Raw genomic sequence first — 24,265 nt, forward strand, 5'->3', positions numbered from 1 at the left:
TCCACCTGCAAAATTTCGTTTTGTTTTGTTTTGGGTACTGGGGATTGAACTCAGGGGTACATAACCACTCAGTGACATTCCCAGTCCTATTTTGTATTTTATTTAGAGAGAGGGTCTCACTGAGTTGCTTAGTGCTTCACCGTTGCTGAAGCTGGCTTTGAACTGGAGATCCTCCTGCCTCAGTCTCCAGAGCTGCTGGGATTACATATGTGTGCCACTGCACCAACCATTTGAAAAATTTTTAATGCTGTCATATTCATTTGAATCTTTTATTTCCTTTGGGGTATATGTTATAGTTGGCAAGGCCTTCTAAATACTGAAATTATTTTTAAAAGCTAACGCGTTTATTTTGGAATTTTATGCTTCATTTCTTGTATTTAAATATTTGACCATCTAAAATTTATTCTGATGTAAAGTATGGGTTTTATCTCAATTATATTCTCAGATGACTATTCAGTTGTTGGATTTGAGCACCACCTTATCACATAATAAATTTCTAACTGAAGGGGCATAATCTTGTACATTTGTTTTGCTTATTCATGTGACAATAACATGCTGCTTTAGTTACTACAACTTATAGGTTTATAACGAGCAGGGCCAATGTCTACCCTTAATTGTTCTTTTCAGATTTTTTTATACTGTTTCTGCCTGTGTTTTTAATAGGATCTACATTATTTCTATAGATCTTTAAATATTTAATCTACATTGCAAAAAACATGTTAAGTCTTTCTAGATCGTAATTATAAAAATTTTCTACATGAAATTTAGGACTCTTTAGGCACAAAAGAAATTAGAGGCTCCCATACCACAAGCACCTGGTTTCTGTACTTGTGCTACCAAAGCTACTGCCATCCTGGTATTTTCCTCCACCAAAAGCACCAGATTTTGACCACTTGCACTGATCAAGGATATGGTTCCACCAGTTCTACCTTCTCTCATTTGTTACCATTACCTGGATATCTACTAGATTAGTCACGCTGGCATATATAAGTTTCTTCTATATTAAAAATAATACAGTCTTTTGAACCTATTTGCCCTAATACCAATAACCTCATTTCTTTGCCTCCCTTACACTAAAGATTCCTTGAAAGCATAATTTATAGTCAATAACTCCCTTTTTTTTTGGAGACAGGGTCTCATAATCTCATTGCTCACTCAGGCTGGTCTTCACCTCCTGGGCTCCAGCAATCCTCCCACCTGAGCCTCCATAGTGGCTGGGACTAAAGGCACATAACACCACATCCCACTTCAGTGTCTCCAGTTCTTATAAACCATGAGGAATTCTAAATCAATCTACCATGCCACCAAAATCTTTACTGTTGGCTCTCATTGACCTCTATAATGCAAAATCCCGTGATAAACTCTGTCCTTATCTCTCCTTGCTCTCTGAGCAGCATTAGACACAGTAAATACTCTTGTGTTCTCTGAAATACTTTTCTTTATTGATCCCCCCAGACCACATCCCCGCCCCTTGTGTGCCTTCTCAGCCTCTTTTGCTGGTTTCTCTTCTAAAGGTAAATACCTCAAGGTGTTCCTTTCTTGTCTCTCCTACTCTATACTATTTTCATATGGCTTGAAATGTTATCTATTAACTCAGGTTCCCAAATTTCTATCTCAAGTCCAGACCAACCTCAGGCTCTATATGGAATTGCCCTGAAACAGTTCTTGAACATCGAACAGGCATCTCAAAGTTCGGCTATCTAAAATGTGAACTCATGATATTTAGGTGCCTGTTTCAACCTGTTTCACTCACTCAGTTGACTTGTAGCTCCATTCTTGTAATCTCTCAGACCAAAAATTTGAAGAAGGATTCCAAATTCTAAACATTTTGAAAACCTACCACATACTGGGGAGAATTGATTTAAGTTACTAATATGGAGACACATCCTTGTAAAACCATTAGACTTTGAAGATAAAAGAAAAATTCATGAGACTTCTAGGCAAAAAGATGAAATAACTTACAAAGACAAAAAATAATTAGTTTGCCAGTAGATTTTTCAAAATTAACCCATATAAAGCAAGGCAATAGTAAAGGAACATGTTCAGGAAACTCCAGAAAAAGTAGCAGACCAAGAACAGTACATCCAAGTAAGCCATCTGTTGAAGAATTAAGGCCACAGCAGAAGCTGAGAACATGTAGAACATAAGGAATATTGGGCACATGTGTCAATCCTGAGAGAGCTAATAGAGAAAAAACCTCATTCTACCAAAAGACGATGGAAGACTTCATAAAGGACCATAAGATTTAATATATTGATAGTAGAGTTAAGACCCAAAGAAGCAAGAGGCCTATTGGTTCAAGAACATATAAACCCTTATTTTCTGACAGAGTAGAAAAATGCAACTAAAAATAGTAGAAGAAAGAAAAAGAGAAAATAAGAGTAAGATCACTGCTATAGAGGTAAGAAGTGCGAGTCAGGAAACAATTGAAAACTGACAAATAATAAATGGAAGAAGAGTGATTTAAGGGCACTCCTATAAGGTGTTAATACAAAGATAACCACAAGAAAAAAAAATCTAACCTAAATATCCAAAGGAAAAATAAAGAGGACACGCTAAGTGAAGACTCATAATACATATGCACATAACAATCATAAATTACAAATTATATGATAAAGGAGATCAAGTAAGTCATCTTGAATATGAATAGGCTTAACTCACCTAATTAGAAAAAAAAAACTTTTAAATTAACCCATAAAGCAAACCCAACTCTAAGTTAGAGGTGATAACTTAAAATGCAAGAAATCCAAGAAAGAAAGGCTAAAAATAAAAAACTACAGATTTATTTATGAGGCAAAATGTAAAAGAGAACAGTGACTAAAATCCCTAATACCAAAGTAGATTTCTACAGGTTTTTTTTTTTTTTTTGAGTGAACAATTTTATTGAAACTCTCAAAGATTAAAGAGACCAAATGGTGAGTTTGGGTAACCATAACAGAAAATCTCACCTACCTGTACCATCATTCACAGGAATGAACAAATTCAAACAGGATAAAAATCGAATTCTCATGTAATTGCTACAAGTGAATATAAATGAACTAATCATTTTATCATAACCTTCCTTTAATCATACGAAAAAGGGAATTTACATGGCATAACAAAAGATATGCAAACTTAATGAAAACACAATTCTCTTAAATCTCTCAAACTTAATTTAAAGGGTGCAGAATGCACTTGATTAAATGACTTAAGCTGATTCTTTTTTTATTGCAAACTGTTTAACATCAGCTAACCCCCATGCATTGTACTAAAAATAACACAGCTTTTGGATTAGAAAGATCATTTAAGATAAAATGAGGAATTAAGTACTAAAATTTTTTTTAAAAAAGGGCTGGTTTTCTTTGAAAGAAATCTTCAAGTACCATATGTATAGATAAAGAAAACAATTTTGGTTACATTTTCCCCTTTACTGTTAAGTATACAAACTATAATACCTTTTGAAAGAAAAATACCCACCATAAGATAACTTAAAAAGAAACATTCAAACCAGGACTCAGAAAAACATTGAGAGAAATTTACTGGGACAATAACGTGATTTCTACAGTATTGAAAGTCACATTTCACATTCTGACTAACTAACGTAAGTTATGAATTCTGTGCACCAATTAATTTATCAACTACTTATTTAAAACAAAAACAGATGAGAGTACAAAAGAAATCACATAAATCTAAGAAACTTAAAAACACTTTTCAGTATAAGACAGGTGAAATGAACAAAAAATAGGAAAGGAAATAAAGATTTAAACAATGTAATCAATAATTTAGATCTTTGGAGGTATATATATAATGTTTATACATGATATTTACACATATATAGACATATGTAGATATATCTATCTCTATATATATGATATTTATCAAACACTGTAACTTTAGATAGAGAATGTATCCAGCTTCTCAAAAATCTATCAAATACCAGAACACAAATACTGAGTAAACACAAATACTGAGTAAGTTCTGTGAAGTAAAATATTACAAAAAATAGTCTGGACACAATGTAATAGAACTAGAAATTAAAAGTCACACAAAAATTGGGGCACAGTGGGCACACAGCTACAACCCCAGTGACTAGGGAGGGCCGAGGCAAGAGGAGCACAAGTTCAAGAAAAGCCTCAGCAACTCAATGGACAGCTTGTTTCAAACAAAATATAAAATGGCTGGGGACATAGCTCAGTGATAAAAGTATTCCTGGACCCTCCCCCGCCCCCCAAAAAAAGATCAAGCAAAGGAAATCCTTTCATCTGGCAAATGAAGAACTTTATATATAATGAAAATACTACATATGGGTAGTAGAGTACTTCTTATACTACTTTTTCAACTTTTTATAAGTTAGAAATTATTTCCAAGTCAAAAATTGGGGGGAAAAAAAAACTTATGATATTAGGTGTTTGCAAGAATGAGTTATACTGAATACTCTTACTGTCCTATTGGTGGAAGTATTAACTGGTAAAACTACTTTGGCAGTTTGTCATTTTCTATGCAAGCTAAAATATACCAGCAACTTCAGTTCTAGACATATACCAACAATAAAGCATACACACAAGAATAATTCACATTAACATTATTTTGTAAGAATATTACAAGTCATCATTTTGTAAAAGTCTAGTAATCACCTAACTGTCCATTACCAGTATGCTGGAAATGTAAAATTGTGCACTAGCCACACAATGGGACTAAATAAACAAACCACAGTTACAACCAACAGCATGGACAAATCTAAATGAAGGATAAATAAAAACAATAAAACAGACTCAAAGAATACATGCTATGAAGCCACTTATTTAAAAGTCAAAAGTAGGCAGAACACAACTATAGTGTGAAAAGCCAGGAGTGCCACCTCTGGCAAGAAAGCAGCAGTGGGAAGGGAGCATGAGGAATGTTCTAGGTGTTGGCAAGGTCTATATCTAGACATGGATGGAAATTTTCCCCACTGCTGACACTGGTATTTCATTTAGAAATACGTTTTGTACTTTACTTTTTGCATGGGTGCCACTAAACAAATTAGTTTAAAAATAAGAGGTGAGTCTTTTGTTTTTTTGTCTGGGAAGCCTGATAAATGTTTTTTGGTTTTTTTTTTGTGCGTGATCATTCCATAGGCCCTTTTTCATATTTTGAGTCAAGAATTCAATGTATTACGTCAGTTTGGCAAAGCAGTGAATATAAGATGAAGCTTTATTTTATGTATAATCAAAAAAAGAAAATGGAAAACACTGCTAAGTAGAATATGACTCTAAGTAATGAAACCTCTGTGGCTGTTTTATACTATTTCGGAGCTACAAAACTTTTACTATAAGTAACCTATAAAACAATGATGTGAATGAAAATATTTTGACTATTTTCTTGCCTTCTAACATTATTTCATTTATTTTCAAAGGGTCTGTGAGCTAAGAGACTGTGGATATTATCTGGATTTACCCCATATTTTACAGGCAGGAATAATAAGCCTAAAGAGGTTTAACCTGCTATAAAAAGAAACAAGAAGCCAAGAAGAGACCTGCCCTAGACCTCACAGTTCCCAAGACAGTGATTTCCCTCCATTTCTTAAGGTACAAGAAGTGTCAATCACCATACAAAATGTTAATGTAGAGATTTCATGTGAAAGCTCAAGATTTTGAGCCTGTTATAATATCAGACTTTTTTTTTTTTTTTTTCATGTGGATCACTGAAACTGATCCAAGATAAAGACATAAATTAGCTCGGACATACTTTCTTGGGTTTCAATATTTATTTTTCAAAGATAAACAATCTGTAAATTTTATGTTGTCTACTCTAAAACACACTAAGCAAAAATTGTTAAAATGTGGCTTATTTCATTCCCCACGAACAAAACAGCAATAGATGAATGGGTATAATAATTTTGCAAAAATTCACTGATAAAGAAACCATACGAGATCCAAGATGGCAGAAGAGAGGAGGCTGCACACCTGGCTGCTCTGTGGAGAGAAACCAAGAAAGCAGACAGGCAGCTCTCCACAAGGTGGGAGAACAACAAAAAAGGGGAGTACTTTACTGGAACCCAAAACTGGATCAAAGAAGATGGGGACACAGGAGGTCAGATATAATAAAATAAGGAAAAAAATTCACAGTGGCATAGACGCTGCCACAGCCAGGCTGGAAGCTCCAGCCAGAGGTCACTCCATGAGCATGACAGAAGGATAAGGGAATTAAAGGGTCCGGCATTTTGGGGAGGCCTGAGGAATGTCTGAGTACAAAGCATTTAGAGACCAACAATGTTGCCCAACAAATATGAAGGACATGCTGCAAGATATCTGAGTGTGGGGAAAGAAGCTGCTATCTCTGCAGGCCTGGTGGCATGCGAAGGACAAAGAAAGGAACCATTTCACACCTGTGGCTTGGAGGCTGCAGGACACAGAGTGTGTGCATAAGTGACCAGGAGAAAATCAAACATGGAGAGAGGTTTATAGAAGGGACAACTGGTCTTGGAAACCCACCAGGCTCTACCCTTCCCTGACCAATCGACTGCTTGCACAACCCGCTGGGAGAGACATATTTGGTGGGAACTCGGAAGGGCAGGTGCAGGAGAGATAGGAGACTGAACCTGAGGCCAGGAAATGTGGGGTCTGCAGGTGACGTAGGGGACTAAGAACTGGCTCCCCCACCACACGAATGAAACCCAGGGAAGCGCTGGGGTAAAAGTCTTCCAGCCTGGACCAATAAGTACTGGAAGTAGGAGATACACTGATTTAAAATCTCCAGACCAATTGGCATTCAGTAAGAAGCCTAACCCTGCCTCCAGGAACTCTGCTTATGTATGGGCTTACTCCAGCAATACAACAGGTGGAGCACCACACTCCAGAAGACCCCACCTGTAACTGCTGAGAAGAGAAGCTAAGAATATTCTGAACTCCAACGGAAAGAATTCTTTAATTTTTCATCAAGATTTAAAAAGATTCTTTTTCACTGTTTAATTACAACCTTAATGGTACAAGAACATTTATACAGTTTCCTATATTTTTTTTCTTCTCATCTAGCATTTCTGAAGCCAATTATTTTACATGGATTAGTTTTTTTGTGCACTAGGATGTTTGATTAGTATATTTCAGTTTTGTTTTATATTTTTTTATTTGAATTTTGCTTTATATATATTTTTTCTCCTGTTTCCCTTCTCTCTCTTCTGCTAACAGTCCATCTCTATGGTTCTCTCTTTCACTCCTTTAATCTCTTCTCTCCTCCTCCCTCATAATCATATCACTTCTGTTCTCTCCCTGTCCACCATTTGAAAATGTAAACCCTTTGGCAAACTTGCTGTTTTTATTATAGGTATAATTGACCATATCATTTCTGTTTACTGTGATAATTAGCACTGTAGACATCATATTAGGAACCATTTGGTTTCATGCTGTAAATTGTTTGCATTGGTGGTTGTTACTATTTGTCTCCCCCTAAATAGTGAGATACTGGAAACACTTCAGGGACACTAAGTCCACAGGGCAGAAACTCTATTGCCTCAGATCCATAACTGTTAGATGGGTAAACACACAAACAACATGAAAAAGGAAGGTAACAAATTGTCCCAAGCAAACAAAGATACTCCAATAACAGAATCCATCAAACCATAGTGAAGAAACGTCAGAGGAGTTTAGAATGTACACAGTTAAACTGACCTGCAAAGTAAAGGATGATGAAAGAGAGCAAATACAGGTAGCAAAGATCACTTCAATAAAGACAGATTCTGAAAAAACAAACAAAGATCCTTGAAATGAAGGTAACAAAATTCAAAGAAAGTATCACCAAACGACCAGACCACTTGGAAGACAGACCTCAGGCAATGAAGACAAATATATAGTGTTGAAAACAGAGTTGACCACAGAGAGATGTTAAGAAACCATAATAGAAGTTCCAAGAACTATGGGATAACATGAAAAGTTCAAATTTAAGATTTATTGGGAGAGATGAAGGCACAGAGATATGCACCAAATGAATATACAATCTTTTCAATAAAGTAATATCAGAAATTCCCAAAGCTAAAGAGTAAAATAGGAAATCAAATTCAAGAGGCTTACAGGACCCCAATGTACAAAATTACAACAGACCCACACCAAAGGACATTATAACGAAAAAGCCTAGCATAGATAATAATGACAGCATTTTAAAGGCTATGAGAGAAAAATATCAGATTATATACATGGGGAAACCAATTCGGACCTCAGCTGATTTCTCAACCCAGATCATCAAAGGTAGGAGGTCCTAGAATAAAAAACCAAGCTCTGAAAGAAATGGATGCCAAGCAAAAATCCTACATTGAGCAAAATTAAGCTTCACATTTGAAGATGAAATAAAAACCTTCTGTGATAAAACAAAAAATGAAAAGAATTTGCAACCAGAAAGCCTGTACTTTGGAATATTCTCAACAAAATATTCCATGAAGATGAGATGGAAAAAAAAAAAAAAAAAAGGTGAAAACAAGTGAAGGGAGGAACTGTGCGAAGGGAAGAGTCGATCAGAGGAGAAGCTAGTTTAAACTAAACTAGAAATAAGTCAAAAGGACCAGGAACACACATCATATCTTAGTAATGATCTTGAACATTAATGGCCTAAATTCGTCATCAAAAGACACAGACTGCAGAATGGATTAAAAAACAAGACTCAACAACATGCTGTCTCCCAGAGACTCACCTCATAGGCAAAGACATCCAGACTGAAGGTGAAAGGGTGAGAAAAACATCACTCACGTGAAACATGTAAACAAGCAGGGGTTTCTATCCTCGAAAATAGAGCAAGTTATGTAAGCTACATACTGTAATTATACAATTGTAATATTATCTTCATACATTTTTAGCATCTGTACGGTTGTTTTGATAGCTCTCTTTCCATTGATATTTTTCTTACTTTTTCTTTTAGACTTCTTAGATTTTATCAACTTTTAGCTGTGTTATTTCTTTCCTATTTCACATTTTTCTGCTCCTCTTATTTTTTCCTTCCTATACCTTATGTGAAAATAATTTGATTATTAATCTGGATTCTTTCTGATACAAATACTTTGTTTTAAGAGTGTATCTGAATCGTATTTTGTTCCAGAGATTCTGATATTTTAAGCTTTTATTTATTTTTCTAAATTTATTTTTATTGTAAACAAATGGGATACATGTTGTTTCTGTTTATACATGGAGTAACAGCATACCATTTGCATATTCATAAATTTACATAATGATGTTGGATTCATTCCATTATTTTTTCCTCCGCCCCCACTCTTCCCACCTCTCTTTTCCCTTTATACAGTCCCTCCTTCCTCCATTCTTGTCCCACTCCCACCCCCCATTAAGTGTCATCATCTGCTTATCAGTGAGATCATTCCTCTTTTGGATTTTTGAGATTGGCTTATCTCACTTAACATGATATTCTCTAATTTCATCCATTTGCCTGCAAATGCAATAATTTTATTATTCTTTATAGCTGAGTAATATTCCATTGTATATATATATACCACAGTTTCTTTATCCATTCATCAATTGAAGGGCATCTAGGTTGGTTCCATAGTCTGGCTATTGTGAATTCAGCCGCTATGAACATTGATGTGGCTGTATCTCTGTAGTATGCTGATTTTAAGTCCTTTGGGTATAGGCTGAGGAGTGGGATAGCTGGGTCAAATGGTAGGTCCATTCCAAGATTTCTGAGTAATCTCCACACTGCTTTCCAGAGTGGCTGCACTAATTTGCAGCCCCACCAGCAATGTATGAGTGTACCTTTTTCCCCACATCCTCTCCAACACCTATTGTTGCTTGTGTTCTTGATTATTGCCATTCTAATTGGGGTGAGATGGAATCTTAGTGTAGTTTTGATTTGCATTTCTCTTATTACTAAAGATGTTGAACATTTTTTCATATGTTTCTTGATTGCTTGTAGATCTTCTGTGAAGCGTCTGTTCATATCCTTAGCCCATTTGTTGATTGGGTTATTTGTATTCTTAGTGTAGAGTTTTTTGAGTTCTTTATAGATTCTGGAAATTAGCGCTCTATCTGAAGTATGAGTGGCAAAGATATTCTCCCACTCTGTAGGCTCTCTCTTCACATTGCTGATAGTTTCCTTTGCTGAGAGAAAGCTTTTTAGCTTGAATCTATCCCAGTTATTGATTCTTGCTTTTATTTCTTGTGCTATGGGAGTCCTGTTAAGGAAGTCTGATCCTAAGCCAACAAGGTGAAGATTTGGACCTACTTTTTCTTGTATAAGATGCAGGGTCTCTGGTCTGATTTCAAGGTCCTTGATCCATTGTGAGTTGAGTTTTGTGCAGGGTGAGAGATAGGGGTTTAATTTCATTCTGTTGCATATGGATTTCCAGTTTTCCCAGCACCATTTGTTGAACAGGCTATCTTTTCTCCATTGCATATTTTTGGCACCTTTGTCTAGTATGAGAAAATTGTATTTATTTGGGTTTGTGTCCATGTCCTCTATTCTGTACCATTGAGTTACCTGTTTATTTTGGTGCCAATATCATGCTGTTTTTGTTATTGTTGCTTTGTAGTATAGTTGAAGTTCTGGTATTGCGATACCCCGTTTCATTCTTCCTGCTAAGGATTGCTTTAGCTATTCTGGGTTTCTTATTCTTCCAGATGAACTTCATGATTGCTTGCTCTATTTCTGTGAGGAACGTCATTGGGATTTTAATTGGAATTGCACTGAACCTGTATAGCACTTTTGGTAGTATGGCCATTTTGACAATATTAATTCTGCTTGTCCAAGAACATGGAAGATCTTTCCATCTTCTAAGGTCTTCCTTAATTTCTTTCTTCAGTGTTTTGTAGTTTTCATTGTAGAGATCTTTTACCTCTTTGGTTAGATTGATACCGAAGTATTTTATGTTTTTTGACGCTATTGCAAATGGAGTTGTTTTCCTCATTTCCCTTTCAGCTGTTTCATCGCTTGCGTATAAAAATGGTGTAGATTTATGCGTGTTGATTTATAACCTGCTATTTTGCTGAATTCATTGATGAGGTCTAGTTTTCTGGAGGAGTTTTTTGGATTCTCTAATATAGAGAATCATGTCATCAGCAAATAGTCACAGCTTAAGTTCCTCTTTTCCTATTCGTATCCCTTTAATTTCTTTAGTCTGCCTAATTGCTCTGGCTAGAGTTTCAAGGACAATGTTGAATAGAAGTGGTGAAAGAGGACATCCCTGTCTTGTTCCTGTTTTTAAAGGGAATGGTTTCAGTTTTTCTCCATTAAGAATGATGTTGGCCATGGGCTTAGCATAAATAGCCTTTACAATGTTCAGGTATGTTCCTACTATCCCTGTTTTCCTAGTGTTTTCAGCATGAAGGGGTGTTGTATATTGTCAAATGCTTTTTCTGCGTCAATTGAAATAACCATATGATTCTTGTCCTTAAGTCTATTGACATGATGGATTACGTTTATTGATTTACGGATGTTAAACCACCCTTGCATTCCAGGAATGAACCCCACTTGATCATGGTGCACGATTTTCTTAATATGATTTTGGATACGGTTTGCCAATATTTTCTTAAGGATCTTTGCACCTATATTCATCAAGGATACTGGTCTAAAATTTTCTTTCCTTGATGTGTCTTTTCCTGCTTTGGGTATGAGGGTGATATTAGCTTCATAGAATGAGTTCGGTAGGGGTACCCTCCTTTTCTATTTCCTGGAATACTTTGAGAAGTACTGAAATGAGTTCTTCTTTGAAGGTCTCGTAGAACTCGGCTGAGAATCTGTCTGGTCCTGGGTGTTTCTTGGATGGTAGATTTTTAATGGCTACTTCTATTTCATTGCTTGATATTGACCTGTTTAAATCGTGTATGTCCTCCTGGTTCAGTGTGGAAGGAGCATATGTCTCTAGAAATTTGTCAATGTCTTCGGTACTTTCTATTTTGTTGGAATACAGATTTTCAAAGTAGCTTCTCATTATGTTCTGTATCTCAGTGGTGTCTGATGTGATATTTCCTTTTGCAAACTGTATTTTAGTAATTTGAGTCTTCTGTCTCCTTCTCTTTGTTAGTGTGGCTAAGGGTTTATCTATTTTGTTTACTTTCTCAAAGAACCAACTTTTTGTTATGTCAATTTTTTGAAAAGTTTCTTTTGTTTCAATTTCATTGATTTCAGCTCTGATTTTAATTATTTCCTTTCTTCTACTACTTTTGCTGTTATTCTGTTCTTCTTTTTCTAGGGCTTTGAGCTGTAATGTTAGGTCATTTAATTGTTGACTTTTCATTCTTTTCTGGAATGCACTCCATGCAATGAATTTTCCTCTTAGTACCACTTTCATAGTGTCCCAGAGATTTTGATATGTTGTATCATCATTCTCATTGACCTCTAAGAATTTTTTAATCTCCTCCCTGATGTTTTCTGTTATCCATGTTTCATTCAATAGCATATTATTTAGTCTCCAAGTGTTGGAGTAATTTCCTTTTTTTACTTTGTCATTGATTTCTACTCTCAGTTCATTATGATCTGATAGAACACAAGGCAGTATCTCTATTTTTTTGCATTTCCTAAGGGCTGCTTTGTGGCACAACATATGGTCTATTTTCGAGAAGGTTCCATGTGCTGCTGAGAAGAAAGTGTATCCACTCGTTGATGGATGGAATATTCTATATATGTGTATTAATTCTAGGTTATTGATTGTGTTATTGAGTTCTATGGTTTCTTTGGTTGGTTTTTGTTTGGAAGATCTATCTAGTGGTGACAGCGGTGTGTTAAAGTCATCCAGAATTATTGTGTTGTGGTCTATGTGATTCCTGAAATTGAGAAGAATTTGTTTGATGTACAGGGATGCACCATTGTTTGGGGCATAAATATTTACTATCGTTATGTCTTCCTGATTTATGGTTCCCTTAAGCAGTATGAAATATCCTTCTTTATCCCTTCTGACTAACTTTGGCTTGAAGTCCACTTTATCTGATATAAGGATGGAAACCCCTGCTTTTTTACTGAGTCCATGTGCGTGATAGTTTTTTTCACATCCTTTCACCTTTAGTCTGTGGATGTCTTTTTCTATGAGATGAGTCTCTTGAAGGCAGCATATTGTTGGGTCTTTCTTTTTAATCCATTCTGTCAGACTATGTCTTTTGATTGATAAGTTTAGGCCATTAACGTTCGGGGTTATTATTGAAATATGATTCGTATTCCCAGTCATTTGGCTTATTTTTGGTTTTTAAGTTGGCTTGGTTTCGCCTTTGAGTGGTTTTTTTCTAAGGTAGTTCCTCCCTTCGCTGACCTCCATTGTTGTTTTTCATTTCCTCCTCATGGAATATTTTGTTGAGAACATTCTGTAGTGTAGGCTTTCTATTTGTAAATTCTTTTAACTTTTGTTTTCATGGAAGGATTTTATTTCATCTTCAAATCTGAAGGTTAGTTTTGCTGGGTATAGGATTCTTGGTTGGCAACCATGTTCTTTCAGAGCTTGAAATATGTTGTTCCAGGCCCTTCTAGCTTTTAGATTCTGGGTTGAGAAGTCTGCTATCCGTATTGGTCTCCCCCTATATGTAATCTGATGCTTTTCTCTTGCGGCCTTCAAAATCCTATCTTTATTTTTAATGTTAGGCATTTTCATTATAATGTGCCCTGGTGTGGATCTGTTGTGATTCTGTGCTTTTGGTGTTCTGTAAGCCTCTTGTATTTGATTTTCCATTTCATTCTTCAGGTTTGGGAAATTTTCTGATATTATTTCATTGAATAGGTTGTTCATTCCTTTGGTTTGTATCTCTGTGCCTTCCTCAATCCCAATAATTCTTAAATTTGGTCTTTTTATGATGTCCCATAGATCTTGGAGATTCTGTTCATGATTTCTTAGCATCTTCTCTGGGTGACTTAATTTTCAAGATTAAATATTTTGTCTTCATTGGCTGAGGTTCTGTCTTCCAAGTGGTCCAGTCTGTTGGTGATGCTTTCCATTGAATTTTTTATTTGGTTTATTGTTTCCTTCATTTCAAGGATTTCCATTTGGGTTTTTTTGAGAATCTCTATCTCTTTTTTGAAATATCTTTTGCTTCCTGCAGCTGCTCTTTCAGCTTATTGGTATTATCATTCATTGTGTGCATTTGCTCTCTTATCTCATCCTTTGCGTCGCGAATCATCTTAATCATGTATAATCTGAAGTCCTTTTCTGACATTTCTTCTAATATACTGTCATTGGATTCTATTACTATAGAATCTAGATTTTTTTGGATCACTTTCTTCCCTTGTTTTTTCATGTTGTTCATGTATCTTCCCCTCTAGCGCTGCAGATCTGGGGTATTGCAGATTTCCCCCTATAGGCTTATAGTGGCCCTATAGGTTTCCAAACCCTTTCTTTAAGGGGAGATCAATATTAGCAGTGCCCAAATCAGACACTGTGCAATCCTAGACCAAATAGCCCCTATGGGGACAATAACATCATATAAATAAGGGAGAAAGCGACTCTGAGGGAACAGGTAAACAGAAGGAAAAGCAAGCAAGAAAAATAAAGAAACAATTTTTTTTTTTTTATAAAAGGAGAAAAAAGAAAATCTACTGTATAATAGTCATATACTAATGAAACCTCCCAGTGTTCAGCAGCCTGATGTATAAGAGGTACCTGACAATGAGCTTCAAGCCTCCAGCAGGTGTCTCAGGATGGGATTTGCCCCACCTGAAGATTGGAGCTACGGCTTCCAGGATTATCCAAGATGGCTGCTCTGGCTTCCAAATGTGTTGGCAAATGGGGAGCTGCAGCTCAGGGGTGGACGTAGTCAGCTGGAGGTCCTGGAGACAGGATGCAGTTGGTCCGGCAGTGGTCCTGGAGTTCGGGTGTGTTTGGTGTGGTTGTGGGATCCCGGAGGCCGGGTGCAATCAGTTGGTCTGGGTTCCCAGTGATAGGGCACAGTCAGTTGGTCTGGGGGTCCTGGCGGCAGGGAGCAGTCAGTTGATGTGAGGGCCCCAGAGGCAGGGAGTAATCAGTTGGGCTGAGGGATCCTGGAGAAGGGACTCAGTCAGTCCGGCCAGGGGTCCTACAGGGCCTGGCTGTTGTCTCAAAATGGCGGCAGCCATGTGTAATCAAACCTGCAGGTACTGTAACAGTGAACTTCCAGGCAGCAGCAGGCAGCTGGTTCTCCACTGGCAGTCTGCGGTCAATCTGCTGGCAGCTGTCGGACGATCGGGAGGTGAACCTCGAGCATTGGGTGATGGATAGGGATAAGGCAGGAGATGGACAGGCGAGAGGCAGGCAAATGGCAGATGATAGATGCCTGACAGTGAGCAATCTGCTCTCAAAAAAGGCGTCGATATGCTGGCAGATTACAGGTGATCACAGCAGACAAATGGGGTAAAGAGTAGGGGATCGATAAGCAGCAAAAACTGCCTCACCGAGAAACAGATATCCTCTGCTTGAATCCGGCGTTGCGGAGCAACAAGGAACGCAGCCTCCCTCTAGATCGCCATCTTGGATCCTTAAGCTTTTATTATCACTTAGTTCAAAGTACTTTTTACTTGCTTTCCTTTTTAAATCTGTGAGATATTTATAAGTGTGCCATTTAATTTTGAAGTAGATGAGACATGGGGCTAGGGTTCTATACCTTAAGGTGATTGATTTCTCATTTAATAAATCATGCAGGAAACAGTTTGCATTATTTCAAATTTTTAAAATTTCAAAGCTTATTTTATGACAGAATATAATCTATCCTTATTAATTTTCTACTTGTCATTTCCTCGTGTAGTTCTCTATAAATAACAAATAGGTCCAGGTGGTTGATAATGCTGTTATGCCTTCTGTATCATTACTCCTTCCAGCAAAAAAAGGGGGCTTAAAAACTCCAAATATGATTGGCTTTCTAGTTTTATTAATTTTTACTTCATGTATTTTGAAATTTTAGTATTAGATACATACACATTTAGGATTGTTACATTTTCTTGAAGAAGTTACCCTATTATGGTTATGAAATGTTCCCCTTTATCTCTGAGAACACTCTTAAAATTTATTTTATATTAATAGCTCTACTTCAGATTACTCAAGCTTATTTTCTCCTTCTTTTGCTTTTATCCTATTGGTGTATTGGTATTTAAAGTGTGACATATGTATAGAGCAGTTATTGTTTACTTTTTACACATGTTGAATGTTTATACCTTTTAATTACAATATTTAGATCATTTATAAATAAATTAATTATTGAGTATATTAACAATAACACCTGACATGAAGGTCAGTGGTGTCAGAGAGAGAAGATTGTTAGAATGCTTTTGTTGCAATTATTCATTCTCTCATTTATCATATGGTACACAGCAACAGATTTATTGTACTGTTTGTTAACACTTTTTATTTTGCAAACAAAAAATAATGTATACATATATATGCCTATATATATGTATATGTGTGTGTGCATATATACATATTGTACCACAGGCAATCTCTTAGGTATCCCTTTATATATATATATATTTTTTTTGTGTTGTTTTTGTTTTTTTTTTTTCAGTTATAGATGGACACAATACCTTTATTTTATTTATGTGGTGCTGAGAATCAAACCCAGCACTTCATGCATGTGAAGCAAGTGCTCTACCACTGAGCTACAACCCCAGTCCCCTTTATGATTTTAATGTGAAATTCTCTGACAACAAATAATGCTGGGCAGTTTTTCATATTTACTATTTGATTATCCTTCTCAATGAAATACCTGTTTATGTGTTAATTTTTAATTGCATTATTTGCTGATTATTTAGTTTTCCAGTCTTTGTATATTTTATAAACAAGCATGTGTATTACAAAAATTAAATAAATAAACAACAACAAAGAAGATTGAAAATTGAAAAGAAAAAGAACCCACAGGCAATGGTTTGACAGCTACCTGAAAGGCCAAAAGCTACTAAAGGAAAAGTGAAGAAAATCACCTTTCGGAAATTAAAAGTAACCATTTGAAAAGAATATATTAGCCCTTGATTTGCAAATGAAGTTCTCCAAAAGAACCAGACTACCATACTCAGATCAAAGAAACAGACTTAACTCATCTCCTCTAAAAGAACCAACTAAAAGGTGGTACCACAGACAACTGAAAAGTCCAAGCCCTGAGTGCACCAGTGCAATCAATATACAAAGTAGCAATATGTTATATTATTTTGGTTTATAATTTCTTCATATCATTTCATTTGATCTTTAAGCTTGAGGATTTTCAGAGCAAATGGCACCATCGCCTTTGTATCAAAAGAGAAAATGATGCTCAGACAGGTTCACTGATCTGCCTGGAGTGAGAGATCTAGGACTTGAACCTGATGTCCTGGTTTCACACCTTGTGTAATCTATACCTGTCTCTGCCATCTGGGTATATAGTAGGAGTCGATATTATGCTCCAAAAAACTTACTACTGCAAACTTTAGAGGTGATGTAGAATTTGGACCTTCATGAACTATATAATACTGGTGACCTAGAGGCCACTTCCCTTACATCTTACCTTTACATCAAAGGAAGGCTTGAAGAGTTTGTCTTTGGACAGAAATTTTGATGGTGTGTCCAGGTGTAATGAGGGCTCCTTCTGAAGTGGCTGTCCTACTGTCGGTGAGGCTGAAAGCTGCCCAGCATGTTGTGAGATCACAGCATGGAAAGCTCTGCTCTGAAAGCAGTTCATATCCAGTGGTGTAATGGCTGTTTTTCTGTGAGTTTCCAAATGTGCACAAGGATTTGTAGGAGTATCTGGATTTGGATTTACCCCATTTGTTATTTTAGTTTCCAATCTTTGTTCTAGAGATTTAAAACAAAAAGAAACAAATATGAGCTACCTAATAGCCCCATTTTTTTCCTCTAAAGAGGTCCATAAGAAGAGATTACTTTTTTCATGTTAAGACTCTGGTACACTTTACTTTCCAAGAAGGAAAACTAAATGATGTAATAAAACACATGAGTTGGACAAGCACATTAGCTGAAACAAATAATTAATAAAAACAGATTTTCTATTTCATTTTTGTCAGATATTAAAATGGTTTCAATAGCCCACTTGCCAAGAATATCAGTGTCAAACTGGTCAATGATAGGGAAAAAAGAAAATCCAAGTTACATGTACTCAGAATTAACTATAGTCAAGTTTTTAGAAAATCCTTAATGAAACTTTTCTATGACTTAAACTCATTTTTGCCTCTGTTGTAAGTTTCCTGTGTGTCTGGGTAAATAAATAATGAATCTGAGAGGTGTTCCAAGCTGCCAGTTTGACCCTCAACTTTGTACAGGGATGATGCCATGGAGAGGCTACTTGTGTCTGTCCTCCCACCCCTGCCTCACTGCACTGTTTTTCAACATAAAAGCAGAGATGATCTTTCCTAAAAACAAGCTTTGGAACATTCATATCCAAAGTTGTAAAACGTATGTATACACACACATGCACACACACGTACATATATAGAATAAAACGAAAGTATATATGTGTATATATGTATATATAGAGAGAATAAAAGTATTAACCTTCTTTAGGTGAATTTTCAATCAAAAAGTGACTCTCGTCTGCTCTCCTTCCCATTCTAGCAGTCTCCAGAAGCCAAGCTATAGTGACTGCTGGCAAATTCCACTTCTTTGCAGCTTCATATTTAGAACCAACTGGTTCTTTTAATATAAGATGTGTACTGGCAAACATGCCTTTCTTTGCATTGGATTTTCGAACAAAGAATTCTTGAACACTGAAATTTATATTTAAAGAAAATCAAATAGTCACATACACAGTAAGTCATAACTAAGAACAAAGTCTCTAATACAACAGTATGATGAGAGTTCATGTAGGTTTAAGAAAATACCCCCTGATTGAAGTTAGCCTTTTCTATATTAAATTAAGCTAATCCCCTCATAAGTGCTAACTCTAAGATAAAAATGTTCTGCTACAATAATTAAAAACTTTTAAAAATCATAAGCAAATTAGATTTTCAAAGGACAGAAAAATTAGCTCCTTATTCATTACCCACCCACCTGTCCTTTCATTTCAAAAGGAGACACAGAACAATTATAGGAGCAAATTATTAATAACCTTATTTCTTTATACCCACTGTAATTTCCCAAAGCATTTTTACATATAACCTTAGTTCATTTTCTCAATATTTATCAAGTATCAATATTCTACAGAGACGGGGAAAAATAGAAAAACTGAGAAGATAAAGATCATGAAGTATTAAACAGAGAACAGGGGGCAGAAAGAGAGGTCTACCACTTGAAATAGAAATGATTCAGTTTTTTTCTGACCTAAGTCTTATTTCTATTTTCTGACTTTTAAAGATTTTTTTAATCTCCCAACTTTTTCCTAGTACTTTTATGGTTCTATTTTTTACCTTTAACTCACTGATTCAATTGGTACTTATTTTGATGTGAAATATGGCTCCAAATTTATTGAATCCTATTTACTGAATAAGTCATCTCTTCCTCAATAATTTAAAATGTCACTTTTATCATAAATTGCTAGTTATGTTAGATCTATTGCTAATCTTGCTGTTAACTGAGATTTTTTGCTACTTAGAACCACAATGTTATTTAGTGAAATATTACAAAATATAGTTTAATAATTGTTAGGGCTAGCCCCAATTTTTCTATTCCAGAATTTTTTACTTTCTTGCTTACTAATCTTCTCATAAAATGTTTAGAATTAATTTACTCAGTGCTCTCCCTAAAAGAAAAAAATTGTTGGTAAAGTAGTTCCCCCTTATCCACAGTTTCAGTTACCTTGTCAACAGCAAGCAACCTGAACTTATTACATGGAAAACTTCAGAAATCAACAATCCACACATTTTAAATTGCATACCCTTTTGAAAGCATGATAAAAATCTCATACTACCTTACTCTGTCCCACCCAGAGCAAGAATCATCTCTTTGTCCAGCATCTGACCATTAGTCACTTGGCAGTCACATCAGCTACCAGATGAACTGCTATGGAGTTGCATGTATATTCACATGAGAGAAACCACATTTCACATAAATTTAATCATGCTATGTTATTATATTTGTTCTCTTATTATTGCTGTTTATCTCGTGCCTAAATCATAAATTAAACTTTATCACAGGTATTCTGTATAGGAAATAACTTAGGCTTTTGTCCCATCTGTAGTTTGAGGCATTCACTGGGGGTCCTGGAATACTTCCTTCAAGGACAAGGGAGAATTACTGTATTTTTATTGGGATCATGTTAAATATATACGTTAACATGAAAGATAATAGAAATCTCATGAAAATTAGTCTTCCTTTCCAAGGACATGTAGCTCCTTCCTTATTGTTCAAGACTATTTTGTTTCCCTCAAGGGCATTTTACAAGTTTTCTGTAGCTCTTTCAAGTTTCATGTTAAACTTGCCTTTTTTTCCATTAGCTCTTCTAACTGGTTGTTTGTTTATATGAAGGTCACTGATTTCTGTATATTAATTTTCTGCATAGCCATTTACTGATTTTTTTTTCTCTGAGCACTGCTTTAGTTGTATCCAATGGAGTCTGTTGTCATGTTTGTTATTGTTATTTTCTGCAATTTCAGTTTTTTAAAAAAACTTTTTATTGCTTAATTCAAATACAGAACATAGCAAAAATAAATATATACACACAAATATACAGCTTAATGAAATATTATAAAGTACAAACCCTTATATCTACCATCCATGTCAGAAGACAGAATCTTGCCATCTATCCCTGAACTTCTCCAGTGTGCTATACAACCTCCTTTCCTCACCTCTTAACTGTAGACACTATTTGGACATTTGTGATAATCAGTTCTTTAACTTTCTTTAATCATATAAAAGTCCTGAATCTGTAGATTTAGTTTTTTGTTTGTTTGTTTTTCTGCAGTACTGGGGATTGAACCCAGGGCCTTGTGCTTGTGAGACCAGCACTCCACCAACTGAGCTATATCCCCAGCCCTAGATTTAGTTTTTTATGTCTTAGCTTATAGGATCCTCCCTTCTTTCCTCATCCCCTCGGTATACATTAGTTGAAGACACTGGAATCTTCGTACTATAAAGTTGTTCCCAAGTCTAGATTTTGCTGATTTTTACTGTGGTAGTTTAACATGTTACTTTCCAGTATATCCTATAAATCAGTAGTTGGAGTGAGACACATTATCAGACTGAGAGCTGATTTATTTTGGCAAGACTACTTCAAGGTGGTGGTGCTTTCTTGACACATCAGGAGACATACAATGTCTGGCTACTTCTTTGCTATGTAACTCTTGATGTCCAATGCCTCGATTCTTTAATTCACTTGGGGTCATAATTCCATCATTCCTTCTTCATTTGTTGAATATCTCTAAAAAAAGGAAACTTTGCCTTATCCACTCACATGTTCCCCAAAGTTGACTGTATAGGAAAAGCAGGATAAATGGCAGATTCTTTCCCTTTGCCAGCTCTCAGAATAAAGGGCTGTTTCCCTAGCATATGAAAGAGGTGATCAATTACCTTAGATTCTTTAGTACCATTATGAAGCCACACATGCATCCACTACATGCTATTATCTTTAATGATACTTATAGGTTCCTATTTTGGTCAATGTAGTTACTTTTAACATTACCCTTCTTTGTACTTTTGATAATGTTCTTGCTATCTGAATGACAAAATGTTCTAGATTCATGTACACATTTTCTCTCCCAGAACTGGAATTAACCATTTCTCCAAACTTTCTTTTAGTGGGGAAACAGTATTTTAAGATTACAATCTGGGCATGTAGATTGCTTATTGACTGCTAAATATTTCTAGACTTGCAAGTTATTTTGATTTCTTCTTTGAACCAAGTTATTTAAAAAAAAAGTTCAAAGAGGGTCTTTCAATTTTCTATTTTTGCTATTCATTGCTAGTTTTTCTTTGCACTGTGATGAGAAAATGCGGTCTATATTCTTCCTACTTTCAGGAATTTACTGAGGCAATGTTGGGGCAAATTTTTCTTACAAGCAACGTTTACAAGTGCTCCACAGGCACTTACAGGTATGTTCACTGTTTCAGGGTAGATCTATATTAACTATGCTATTTAAGTCTATGTCTTTCCTCATATTGCCTATTTGACATGTCATGAAGTAAAAGATGAGAACTAAAGTCTCCTACAAAATGTTTCTGTTGATTCCACCTTATACTTCCCATTGGCTTTGACTTATGAATGATAATAATGCTTCATACATTTTATCTTTAGTGTCAACAGCACTGTTTATTTACAGTTCTCTTCTTTTTCTTGGTTCATGCCTTCTGATTTGAATATGAACCTGTCTGGTAGTAAAATTGCAATCCCCTTCTCCTTTTGTTTGAATTTCTTTACCTTGGCTTATAAGTCCCCCCCAAAAGTATTCTGAATCACTTTGCTTTAGATGTCTTTAGAAGTATAGCTGCCTTATAAGCTGGGCACAGTGGCACATTCCTGTAATCCCAGCAGCTAGGAAGGATGAGGCAGGAGGATCGCGAGTTCAAAGACTGCCGTGGCAAAAGTGAGGCGCTAAGCAACTCAGGGAGACCCTGTCTCTAAATAAAGAAACACAAAATAGGGCTGGGGATGTGGTTCAGTGGACGAGTGTCTAAGTTCAATCCCTGGTAAACCACCCCCGAAAAAAAGTATAGTCCCTTATGATCTAATATAACAGTATTTTCCATTTAACATAAAGTTTAGTTAATTTAAATGTATGGATAGAATTATTTTGTGCTTCTATTTTAAATAATCACCATCTAATGATCAATTAGGCATTAGACCAATATGGATTTGGAAAGTAACTTAAAATTATTTTCTTTTCCCTCAAGTACTCATTACTCCTGTTTACCATTTGCATTTCTGGCTGAAAAGACAACAAATGTACTGAAAAAATAATAAATCACCTGTATGGCACATGGAAAGGTGTATAATGCTTAGATAAGGACTATTTGATAATGGCCCATGAATCAGTCTTAAATATTCCCTTTCTTGGTGGTTAAGTCAATAAACCACTAATGCCTGTACTCTTAACACCAGTTTGCCAAATACCGAACTAGTAGCATCTTTCCCTCCACCACCTTGAGTCATCACACGGATACACCAACCACCCCACAAATCGAAAATACCTGGTCAAATTTTAATTAGAATACTTTCCAGTACATCAAAATAAATAAAAAGATAGACCATGATAGCAGGTACACTGAAAGTATTACATACCTTGCTCCAAGGCGATTTGCTAAGAATATCAAAGAATCTTTTTCTGCTCCAACACACTGGCTGAACGAAATAACACAATCCTCTAAAGGAGTCACTCCTGACATTACTGGAACTGGTGTGAAGAGAGGATTTGACTTTGGATCAATTAAAGTCTGATAGTCTATACAAGTAACCTTTTAAAAAAAAGAGAAACAAGAAAACCAACCTGAAATAAGAAACCAGTGGTTAACACTGGTTCAGTTATAGCAGTAGTAATTTTAGTTTACACAAAAAGAAATTTTACTTTAATATAAACTTGGATATGTTCATTTTCAATTCATTTCAAATAATCATTTAAAGAAATTTAGACATCAATTCATCATATTTAAATATTAAAATCAATAATATTTATTAATGGAGTTACTCAAAGTTGCTTTAAATATCATTCTAATGTGTTTATCATTTTTTCTCTTAATTCTGCAGAAGTTTAGAAAGTGCATGTCAAGCTCTGGTTAAGGAAAGATAAACTGTAGAGCAAGGTAGGAGTGTCCTCTTGTGAAGGAATGTGGTACTGTGGCCTGGAACAGTAACTTATACTCTACCAGAATTAGGACCAAGAAGCTTACAAATTTTCCTATTTTAAAATTTCCCTGGCTAAAAGCAAAGTTCAGACATTGGTCAAAATAATGGCCTAGAATCAACATTAACACTCTTGGCATTCAAATATCCTTCAATATTATACTTTGGCTGTGAAGTGTTTTCTTACCAGCCATGTATTTGTGACAACTTCTCCCACAGTTGCTTCTACCTCACATCCCAGCAGAGGAACCACAGCATAATCAGCCACGATTCTGCTAGGAAGGGATACAATCTTTCCAGCATGTTCTCTTATGATACTTCCAATATTACATTCATTTTCACTACTAAAACCCAAAACAAGGAAACTTTTTCGGCTAAATAAGCCTTCTTCAGTAATCGTAGAATTGTCAGGAAGGCAATGAGTGACAGAAGACTGGTTTTCTTCTTGCAGAGAAATGTGAGTAGAATCATTAAAGGGTTCAACATGAGTAGAACCATTACAGGGCCCAACTGAAGACTCTGCAGTTTCAGACTTCTTAGTTTCAACTGGAAGAGAAAAAGAAATGCTTACTAATAGATAATTTATCTTACAGTCACAACTTCATTCCCAGCAAGGATATTAACGTAACATGCAGTCTGACAGTTTTGACACATAGAAAACTCAGGCTTAACGTACACAA

General features: G+C 35.7%; 1 protein-coding gene across 1 annotated transcript in view; it reads right to left on the reverse strand.

Annotated features, from left to right (window-relative positions):
• Positions 1-24,265, reverse strand: part of TOPBP1 (DNA topoisomerase II binding protein 1) — a 77,712-nt gene that overhangs the window by 28,544 nt on the left and 24,903 nt on the right. Inside the window, 4 exon segments of the mRNA XM_079156050.1 lie at positions 17,370-17,656; positions 18,371-18,582; positions 23,028-23,200; positions 23,773-24,131. Coding sequence (XP_079012176.1) covers positions 17,370-17,656; positions 18,371-18,582; positions 23,028-23,200; positions 23,773-24,131 — 1,031 coding nt within the window.

Source organism: Sciurus vulgaris, assembly GCF_902686455.1.
Source record: "Sciurus vulgaris genome assembly, chromosome: 10".
Classification (NCBI taxonomy): domain Eukaryota; kingdom Metazoa; phylum Chordata; class Mammalia; order Rodentia; family Sciuridae; genus Sciurus; species Sciurus vulgaris.